Source organism: Camelina sativa, chromosome 7 (assembly GCF_000633955.1).
Source record: "Camelina sativa cultivar DH55 chromosome 7, Cs, whole genome shotgun sequence".
Taxonomy (NCBI): Eukaryota; Viridiplantae; Streptophyta; class Magnoliopsida; order Brassicales; family Brassicaceae; genus Camelina; species Camelina sativa.
Window position 1 is genome coordinate 7,322,552 of NC_025691.1, and position 11,427 is coordinate 7,333,978.

Below are 11,427 nucleotides of genomic sequence, written 5' to 3' on the forward strand. Positions count from 1 at the left end.
TTTTAGGGTTTTGATGGAAGAAGAAGGATGAACGGCGGCGGTTAGGGTTTTAGGGTTTTACTCAGCTGGATCTTTAGGGCAATCGTGCTGATAACGTGTTGTAAACTAGAGAATCGAAAGATGGAATTCTCTTGTCTTATTCATTGATTAATCTCGAGGTTACATATATATAGTCAAGGGCAAAGCCCAATTACATTAGGAACATAAACCGACCTAGATAAAAGGATGTGGCCTATGGGCCTTATGGCTTTGGACGGACACGGGCCATGTACGGGCCATGTATGGACCTGGTTATGGAGTCCATCCGTTAAGTGGTTTATAACAATAGATAAAAATATTAAAAGTATTAGAGTTTTAAACTTTATTTACAATAAATCATTAATCAAATATTGCAATCAAATAAAAATGTAACAAAAAATACAAATATATTTGTTAAAGAGCTTTTCGGGCTGGCTCGAGCCCGATCAGACTAAACCCGAAAAACCTTGTAGCCTAGATGGGCTGAACTGAAAAGACCCGATTTATTCTAGACATATATATTTAAATCTGAGCTTGGTATTTTTCAGGGTCAGGCCGAGCCATTGACCCTAATTGACATGCCTAAGAGACAATGTACTTGATTGTGTGATATCAGACTAGTATGGTTGGTTGAGTTGAAAAAAAAAAAATACAGAGGGAGGATGATCACGAGAAGAAAAGAGATGACTAATAATTAAGGAGGAGACATACTAAAAATATGATTGACTAAAAAACGGGAATGCATGAAATACAATTGGAAGGAGCCATGACTCATGAGATAGCAAAGGACCCACTAGAATCAGTCAATAACATGTTTATGTCAGACTCTTTCTGACTTCAGATAACATATTTTTTGTGATTTCCGATTTAAGTTTCAACAATTTATGCTAGGTTTGAACATACTAATATGTACAAAAGAAAGTAGTAGTTTTGATTGGTAAATGTTAATTTTGGGCTATTGAGGGCTTAAATTTCAAATTAATGTAGCTAAAGCCACAAACTTAACTTCTAAAACTTACTGTGCTGGATGAACATAATGATGCTAACGGACGAGTAGATGTGTACAGATTGACAGAGTAGATGTGGCAGCTATACAGTTGACGAAACAGTATTATCATATCATCGAAATAGTATCCAAAAGAAAATGAACTTGTGACTTAAAATATATTTCGGTTACCGATTAATTTCAAACTTATTTTTATAGCTATTTCATTTGGTGTAATGATTTTATGACAACCTCCCCAACATCTCAACTCCCCAGTCTATAACTATATCAAGTTTATGACTTATGTACATCGATGTTATGTATTGTCAAATATAATTCATATTCTAAAATATAATGAAAAAAATGAAAATATCAAACTCACATATAATTCTGTCATCTCATGCGTATTAAAGTTCTGAGTAGAATAGTCTCTGTAAAGTTTTTAGAAATTTGTGTTCTTTCAAATAAGGGAATGCCAAGCTAGTCTCTTGAAAATTCAATGGGACACATAAGTCGCGTATTGTTAGACTTAGTGTTTGGGATATTCGTTGAAAATTATTAGAGATTAAGACGTTGCTTGGAAGATAATATGACACGTTCGAACTTTTCATACATATGTACGGTGTGAGTCCTGTGACCTGTGTGACCACGAGTACACGTACTTGGATAAGAAAATAATAGATGGATATTTTCACGTAGAACGAAAGTGATTGGGAGTATAACTCATTACTCATGATATCATGATATATTCTCAAATTTTTAATATCAAATTTAACCTAATTTAATAAAACATTCTCATGACTTCAATTGTAAAATTAGTTGATATGTAGTTTGAATATAAATTATATTTTCGTATTTGTAAAAATCCATTATTGATGAATACTTTTTAAAAATATCTCATGAATACTTTTTAAGTTTTTATTATATACAATTAAAGCAAATATATATATATATATATATATATATACTGTTACATAGACTTATACCGCAAAAAATTATCCGATTTGAAAATATAATACTTATTAATGACTAAAAATAATATTATTTTTATGGAAATCAAAAAAAACAAATATAGTAAGCAAGAACCAACAATTTTTTAAAAAACCACACATTAGTTGCAAAATAGCTTTGTGGTTGATTAAGACAACACTTTAAGAGATTTTTTTTTTTTTGTGTAACCTCTTTTGAAGAGATCTATCTTAATCTTTCCACACTGTATGTATATAATATGTAAGAAAATTGTATGAAAATGGAAAGAATGTTATGAAGCTAGAGGATTCAAGGGCTAAAATCTCTCTCTTATTCTTATTTTTGTAATGTCATTGAGGTTACATATATATAGGGTACAAACATTTAGGCTAAAACCGACTATAAATTGGTAAATGGCCGATGGGCCCATGTCTGATGGGCCGTAAGCCCATGGACCGTACATGACCTTACATGGCCGGTTATGGAGTCCACCATCCAGTGTTTTACAACACTCCCCCTTGGATGACATAACCGTGCATGTGCTGGAAGAGGATCCCTGTAATGCGCTTGGGGATGCTGCCTCATTAAAACCTTACCAGGAAAACCCAATGGGACAAAACCATGGTGAAGGAAAAAGAGTACAACACGCATTATTCCCCTTGTTCCAATCATCACTCTAAATCCTTAAGCCTCCGCATTCCAATCTGGTGCATGAACTTCTTGAACGTTGTTGTCGGTAATGCCTTAGTAAAGAGATCGGCTGAGTTGTCGCATGACTGTACTTGCACCACTCGAACTTCTCCGGCCTTTTGTAGTTCGTGTGTGAAGAAGAACTTCGGTAGGATGTGCTTCGTCCGATCTCCCTTGATGTAACCTTCCTTGAGCTGTGCGATGCAGGCCGTATTGTCCTCGTAGATTACGGTTGGCTCCTTGTCCGCGACCATACCGCAATTTGCTCTTATGTGTTGGGTCATCGATCTTAACCACACACTCTCTCGTCCGGCTTCATGAATTTCTAGGATTTCCGCATGGTTGGACGAAGTGGCAACAATGCTCTGCTTCATGGAACGCCATGAGATCGCCGTACCATCATGTGTGAATACGTACCCGGTTTGAGACCTAGAGTTGTGCGGATCCGATAAGTAACGTGCATCAGCAAAACCAACTAAACCATCTTTGTTATAGTTAGTATAAAATAAACCAAAATCTGTCGTTCCTTGTAGGTAACGCAGAACATGTTTAACACTGTTCCAGTGCCTTATAGTCGGACAAGAACTAAATCTTGCTAGGAGGTTCACGGCAAAACATATGTCCGGTCTAGTGTGGCTAGCCAAGAACATTAACGCTCCAATTGCACTGAGGTATGACACTTCAGGTCCGAGAACTTTTTCATCGACCTTCTTTGGACCAAATGGATCTTTATCCAAGTCTAAGCTTCTAACAACCATTGGGCTGGTCAATGGGTGAGCTTTGTCCATATTAAACCTCTTGAGTACCTTTTCTGTATATGCCTTTTGATGCACANGCTTATGTACTCAAGCTGCAATCCCAAACAGAATTTTGTCTTGCCTAGGTCTTTCATTTCAAATTCTTTCTTGAGATATTCTACTGTTTGGGCGATTTCCCCAGAGGTCCCAAGGATGTTTAAATCATCCACATAAACTGCTATAATTACAAACCCTTTGTTTGCAAACTTCTTTATAAATATACATGGACTGATTGGGTCATTCTTATAGCTTTCTTAAGCTAAATATTCACTTAACCGGTTATACCACATTCTACCACTTTGTTTCAGTCCATAAAGGGATTTGTTCAGCCTAATGCAGTACTGTTCTCGAGAACCACTCTTGTCTTTGAGCTCAAAACCCTATAGTAATCTCATATAAATTTCATTATCCAGTGGACCATATAAGTATGCGGTTACAACATCCATTAACCGCAAATCCAGTTTTTCTCTTATAGCCAAACTTATTAAGTACCGAGATGTTGTTGCATCCATCACAGGGGAGTATGTCTCCTCATAATCTATGTCTGGTATTTGAGAGAATCCTTGTGCTACAAGCCGTGCTTTGTATCTCACGATTTCATTCTTCTCATTTCTCTTTCTTACAAAGACCCACTTATGTCCAACTGGTTTAATTTCATGTGTTATCCTTAAGATCGGACCAAACACACTTCTCTTTCTTAAAGAGTTTAACTCCACGTCAATGGCTTCTTTCCACTTTAGCCAATCTTTACTTTGACTGCACTCTAATATAGATGTGGGTTCATGATCCTCATTTATCTCAAGTGCTACCTTGTATGCAAATATTTCACCGATGTCGACATCTTTACGGTTCCATTGAATTCCAGACATGATATAATTTATTGAGATCTCATTATTATCAATACCTATAGGTCCTTGAGGTTCAGCGTCCCGAACCTCACTTGATACCTTAGGACTTGTCGCGGCCATGTCTGTATTTTCTATAATTCCCTTAACCTCGGTCTGTTTTGCACCTTTAGACTTCTAAGGGTTCTTATCTTTGGAACCTAATGGTCTACCTCGTTTCAAACGTGGTTTAGACTCTGTAGCAACTTGATTATTGTGTTCCTTCTGAACATCAATACGTACTGGTGCATTACAAACTGGTATGTACGATTTTGTTACTCTCTTTGGGTCAGCAAAGGAATCTGGCAATTGTATAGCTAGCTTTTGCAAATGTATAATTTTCTGGACCTCTGCATCACAGGCTTGAGTCCGAGGATCTTGCCAATTCAAGGATGTATGATTCCATGTTAATTCTTTAACCAGCTTGCTAGTCTCTTCACCCAACATAGGGAATTCGGATTCTGTAAATTGACAGTCCGCGTATCTGGCCTTAAATAAATCTCCTGTGGTTGGCTCAAGATAATTTATAATGGTGGGAGACTCATATCCAACATATATTCCCATCCTCCTTTGAGGTCCCATCTTATTTCTCTGTGGTGGAGCAATCGGTACATAAACGGCACAACCAAATGTTTTGAGATGGGATATGTCTGGCTCATGACCCGTTAATAATTGGGATGGTGAATATTTATGTTCACTAGATGGCCTGATGCGTATAAGTTCTGCTGCATGTAAAATTGTGTGTCCCCAAGCCGACACAGGAAGCTTCGATCTCATTAGCAATGGTCTAGCAATTAATTGTATTCGTTTAATGAAGGATTCAGTTAATCCGTTTTGTGTATGTACATGTGCCACAGGATGTTCCACACTCACTCCCATGGACATACAGTAATCATTAAACACTTGGGATGTAAATTCACCAGAATTGTCTAGACGTATAGTCTTAAGTGGAAAGTCTGGAAAATGTGCTCTTAATCTTATAATTTGAGCTAACATCCTAGCAAATACTAGGTTCTTTGTGGATAACAAGCAAATGTGTGACCATCTGGTTGATGCATCAATCATAACCATAAAATATCTAAATGTCCCACAAGGTGGGTGTATTGGTCCACATATATCACCTTGTATCCTTTCCAGAAAGTTTAAAGTCTCTTTATGGACTTTGGCTAGTGATGGCCGTATAATAAGTTTCCCTTGTGCACATGCTACACACGTGAGATTTTTAAGGATAACTTTTCTCTCTTTAAGAGTGTGCCCTTATCCGCTATAAAACAATCAAATACTGGGTATGGAACGAGCATTGTAAATACTTCAGTTTTGGATCTATTAAAACTGGTTCCGAATTTTGATATTTAAAAAAGTATTTTCACATTCGCTAATTATATGAACCTTTTTTTTTGCATGTATTAGTGATTATTTATATAGAATTTACGTACACAACTAATTTTATTTTATACTATGTATAGTAGATTTTTACATATGAAATATTTAACAGTTAATAGTAACTAGGTATTAACCTTCGGTAGACTGCAGGCTAAATTTTTTATTTAATGTAAATTTTGGTAATAATTTTTGTTGTTGTTATGTTATTAATAATCTTTTGTGATTATAAATTTTGTTTGCTTATATATAATAAATTTGTATGTTAAAAATGTTTTTTACAGAATTTATATAATATTGTTTTAGATCATGCTTTTTAACTACTACCATCGAAAACTTGCTCACCATAATCTTCTGAATCATCTACATTTTAAAAATGCATGAACAGAGTGATTCATTTACAATTAGTTAAATAAGTCAAGTTCTGTGGAAATTATATCTACCACTTGAAGAGTCTGATAAATCATTGTCCCGTATTTTACTTCTATTTATCGGGTGGGTACATCGTCAATGGTTATGCTTTGTTTAAATTGATCGCTAAGAACCTTTTTAGCAGTAATTAAATATGTTAGTTCTGTGAAATTTTTTCTAATGATAATATCGAAACATAATTACATATAGATTGTGATGGGGCTTTTCATCTTATTGTTTTCTTCACCTTCGTGTAAATGGGAGAGAAAGAATATGATAGAGAATATTTTAGGTGCAAGTATATCGGTATTTAGTTGCACTGATTTTTAGTTTTACGCCAATTAATATTTTTAATTAGATGACTAATTGTCTTTAGTACCCTTAATAATTTTATTCTTGTTTGTACTATTTCTAATTGCATTTCATTGTAATTTTTTATATATTCTAATGTTAGTTTTATATTTGTACTTCTCAATTAATATAGTAGGATTATTCCAATAGTATATTTTGATTTAAAATTATTATACTTTTTTACGAAATTGATTTGAATTTCTATGAATATTTTTGTTTAAAACGATATGATAGTCGATTCATTTTTCACCTGTAGTTTTTTTTTAATACTTTTCCAGAAAGAAAAAAAAAAAGTTAATCTCTTCTCGACATCGATTCAACCTACTCTTTCGGCTCAAACACGTTTTAGACATATAAAAGTTAAGAAATCAATCACTCATTCTTTTCGTTTGTCTAGTTTTATAATTGTCATAATCAGTAGGTTTACTTTTCCATAATTCAATTAAACATAAATAAAATATCCACCGAATCGGTCTCCCCTATATACAATATAGCAAGAGTCTTGACGTATAAAACTAATAGTCCACGAATAAACAAAAAGTGGCCATGTGTATCTTACTAGTTGATCTAAATTGACCAATGTTAAAAAAAAAAAGTTTAGATATTTTAGTTAAGTGCAAAGAGCCAAAATCAAAAAAAAATATATATATTTTGCTTGAGAGTTGAGACCACAAGTTGAGGGAGAGATAGAAAGCGATTGGATCGTGTAGGGTCAAATGATATACCCATACACCACCGAGAACCCTTTTCTTCTTCTTTTCCTGACTCCACGTTTGGCGACTTATTAGCAGCAGCCGTTCACATCACATTTGTTCCCATCTCACATTTGAAAAATGGGCGAAATGTCTTATATTTGGGTAAAAACAATCAAGTTTAGGGAGAATATAACTAAAAAAAGGAGAGACAAAGACAAAAATGATTATGGGGGGCATCCCTTTCATATCAAGTAACCAAATAATAACAACAACAAACCATTTTGGCCAAACTTAATCAAAGAAACAACAATTCCTTCCTTGCATTACACAACTTCCCATCTTTTTTTTCTTTCCTTATTTCAATCTCCCCCTCCCCAACAAAAGATCTACATAAATTCATCTATATTTTATACATTCTCACAATTTTACCTCCTCATCATCTGTCACTTTCTTCCCTCAACAAGCGCCCAAAATGTCGCGACCTGATTCGATCCTCACAATATTGGTTTGTCCATCAGCTCGTTGTCGGCTGCGATCCTTCCCGAGCCACGGCCGGTTATTCTTCCGAACGATCCAATGCTTGATAGTCCCATGAAACTGCTGCTTTCTTCGCCAATGTTTATTGATCTTCTGTGCTTTCTGAATTTGGACGAGCTTACATCACCTGCCTCGAGATCAACAACAACAACATCATCTAGGCTTTTGCTCTTTTCGTTGTTGTTGTTATTCTGGGCGACGACTAAACGCGCGATTGTGCTTCTACAGAACGGGCAGACCGGTGGAGTCACGGTTGACGTTGTTGGGTTTGGTTTGTTGTGACAGCACAGTGCAAGTGTGCATTGTGCACACATTTGGTGACCACAGTCTTTCACTTCAATCGTGCATACTTGCTCAAAGCAAATGCAGCACAGTTCCGTATCACTCACCTACAGACAAGTTTTTATACCAAGTTAAAATGTGTTCTATAAACTAGAAAAACCACTGGTCATGTAAAAGGGTGTTATATTATTACCTCCGACATGTTATCATCTGAGGCAGTGTCGGAGAAAGAGGGTGATGGTAAGGAGTAAGCAGTTCCCTTGAGGATAGTTTTCTCTCTCTCCCTGTTAGCATCCATTAGAGCCTGCTCTAAGAGAAGTTTCGCCTCATCATCAAGCTCGCTGATAAACTTTAATGGTGATGGCCAAACGAGAGGCTCTGCAGAGGACGGGTTTAGCAATGCTCCACATGCTCCATGCTTATGCTTCATTGCTACCACATAGGGTATCCTCCTGAAAAAGAGATTTCAAGATTCAAGTTAAATATGTTCTGAAAACAAGAACAAGATCTTTCCCACAAAGTTTAGGTAGTAGCTAGCAAAAGAAAATGTTTATAATATATACCCAGAAGCGTCTCTCTGAAGACGATCAGCACCCCAAGCAAGCAATTTTCTGACACAATCAATAGATCCACTTCTAGCTGCCAAATGGAGAGGTGTGCTCCCTGGAGAACTGTTTCAACAAAAAAAAACTTAAAAGGATCAGTTCCGACTTCTAACAAATGTTGATTCCAAATGTAAAATTTTGCATGACGAGAGAATCCTTTACCCATATACACTAGTAGATGCACAAACAAGAGAACCACTGTCCAACAACACATTCACACATTCAGGCCGTCTCTGCCGAGAAGCTAGATGCAACGGAGTCGCTCCTTTATCATCTCTTATGTTCACAAATCTCGCATATCCCCTAAAAATCCAGTGTAAACATTCTCATTCAAGACTTCGATTGAAAAACTGATCAAGAATTCAAGAGAAGGATCACAGACTCACCAATGAACAGCAACGGGACTTGACTGAGCAGCAGAGAGAATCGCTTGAACACAGTTCGCATGTCCATAATACGCAGCGTAATGCAAACATGTTCTTCGATTCACAGAATCAAACATCAAAATCTACAGAGAGATCCACCACAAAATTTTCAAAATCCAAATCGTAATAGCTTAAAAAAGATAAAGAAGAACATTATAGAGAGAAAACGCACATTAGCTCCAACTTCAGTGAGCTTCTTCACACAAGAGATCCTCCCATACATCGCCGCCAACATTAACGGAGTCTACAAGAATCAAAATCAAGACCAAACAAAAAAAAATCAGCAAAAACAAAAAATTACACAATCAAACTTAGATCAAATGCGAAATCAGAACCTGCTTGTGACGATTCAACAAATCTGGATTCGTAAATCGTTCCAAGAGCAAAGACAAAATCTGCATCAGAGAGATGCATCAGTAACAACCATCGAATCTCCGGGGCTCCGGCGAATCTGAGACAAAAACCACCAGATTCCGGCGATATCTCGTTAAAAAACAGCTAAAACTAACCTCGATCTGACCATTAGCAGCAGCGACATGAAGAACAGAGTGACGATCATAAGAAGTAGTCTGATTCAACAAACTAGGCTCCGCCGTCATCACACGACGAACAGTGATAATATCTCCGCACTGTATAGAGGCGAAAATCCCGTGCTCCGGTCTCGTTCCACAGCTCAAACTCTGCCCCATCTCTCTCGAAGGCTTTTTTTCTAATAGAGATACGCACGAACGAAAACGCACCGTAGAGCTGTGATGGGAGAGGTTTTGAATTAGGAGAGGAGGAACAACGACACCGTCTGCCACCGGTGAGGCGCTCCGATGAGAGAAAAAAGCGCCACCGTGACGGAGAACGGTGGTTGTGGTGGTGGGAGGATTTAAGAATGGGAGAAGAGGGAAGTTTCACATTTATGTACACACATTGAGGAAGAGAGTAAGAGAAGATATTAATTTTTAAATCTTTTTTTTTTTTTTGGTAAAGGGAAGTGTTAAAAAAAAAAAAAGAGAGAAAGAGAGACGACGACGGGCAGTTTTATTTATTTTATTTGAAGTTGCCCGTGTCAGTTTTGTTTACATTTACTTGTGATTTCGGGCAGCTTGTCAGATATTTTCTCTTTTTAAATTTTTTGGCTTTTTTTGTATTAATCTAAATTACATGGATTAAACTGGAATTTTTGTGGGATAATAAGGAAAAAAGTTGTTAGATTTTTTTTTTTAAACTTAGTCCAAAATCGTATTAAAGTTTATATCAAAACTCAAAACAGTCAGACAGTCATACAGTCACATTATTTATTGTATACACTATCTAGGTTGAATGGTATCTATTTCTAATTAGTCTAAATTTCAAAATAGTTATTGATGTTTACCTAAATTGTTACTGTAACAAATACACTAAAATTTAAAAATATTTGTTTATTTATATAAATTGTTATTGTAACAAAGTAGCTCAATATGGATGCATAAAAGTATAAAAAGCCTAGTTATTATTATTTTAGTCCCCCATATTGTTACTATTATTCTGATTGTTTTAGTCCCCCATATTGGATCAGAAACCATTTGTATAATGACTTTTCTAATTATTTAATTTATTTAATTAGACATGAGCTAATTTTCCTTATTTCTTTTTTTCATGGCTAAAAACAATTCAGATGAGTTGTGCAATCATTTAAACTATATCTCATTCTCACATATTGGTTTTTAGGAGCTTTATACCCGTGTTGTGCGAGACGAGAGTGAGGCCAATTGTAAAAGTTATTTTTTGCAATTAGTAGGATCATAACATGTGACCAAGATTCATAAATAATATACTAGAGATCAACAAACTACCTAACCATACCAAAAAAAAAAATGCATGGTGAGCATGTGTGGCTCAACCCATAAAATGGTACCTCGAGGAACCATGTCTCTGACCCACTTCTTAGACTTGTCGGCAATGGAACAACCATTAGGAGCTGATGAAGCCTTAATACACATATACATGGTGCATCAACATCATAAACATCATGTTTTTCCGAGAGTTCCAATCCAATTCTAGAAGTTTGCCTCCTTAAATCCACAAATAATAAATTGAACTTTGAATCTTTCTTGACCTGGTCCATAACTACCACCATTCGTTATCTTGCAAAAGTTGGCTCCTGCATTAGTTTTGTTGTTCAATTATGACTTGAGTGTCAAACAGAATTTCCTACTTTCATCAAACAAATTTTTTTTTTAACATGGTTCGCTCTTTACAAATTGAATCGTCTATCCTATGTTCATCGAGAATATAGCACATAGTGTTCCCCATAACCAACAAGTTCAATTATTCGCAAACAAGTATGTTCAATAAAATTTGTACCACAATATTATGTTTTTCTTCTGCATGCTAATGAAAACTCGTCCTTCTATCAGACTAATGTTAA

At 35.8% G+C, this 11,427-nt stretch overlaps 1 protein-coding gene across 1 annotated transcript; it reads right to left on the reverse strand.

Annotated features, from left to right (window-relative positions):
* LOC104700636 (putative E3 ubiquitin-protein ligase XBAT31) lies at positions 7,392 to 9,948 on the reverse strand. The gene is made up of 8 exons (XM_010416170.2): positions 9,539 to 9,948; positions 9,365 to 9,424; positions 9,202 to 9,273; positions 8,991 to 9,112; positions 8,767 to 8,907; positions 8,563 to 8,670; positions 8,193 to 8,451; positions 7,392 to 8,106 (listed from the first exon to the last, which is right to left on the reverse strand). Exons 1-8 carry the CDS (start codon positions 9,716 to 9,718, stop codon positions 7,675 to 7,677), a joined length of 1,374 nt encoding a protein of 457 aa, XP_010414472.1. The 5' UTR covers positions 9,719 to 9,948; the 3' UTR covers positions 7,392 to 7,674.

What these genes read in the sequence shown, in the direction of transcription:
- LOC104700636 (XM_010416170.2), bottom strand. Translation starts at nt 9,718, where the DNA reads ATGGGGCAGAGTTTGAGCTGTGGAACGAGACCGGAGCACGGGATTTTC. An exon ending in TGTTGAATCGTCACAAGCAG is followed by an intron (nt 9,274 to 9,364) that starts GTTCTGATTTCG and finishes TGATTCTTGTAG; the next exon opens with ACTCCGTTAATGTTGGCGGC. An exon ending in CAGATGATAACATGTCGGAG is followed by an intron (nt 8,107 to 8,192) that starts GTAATAATATAA and finishes ACTTGTCTGTAG; the next exon opens with GTGAGTGATACGGAACTGTG.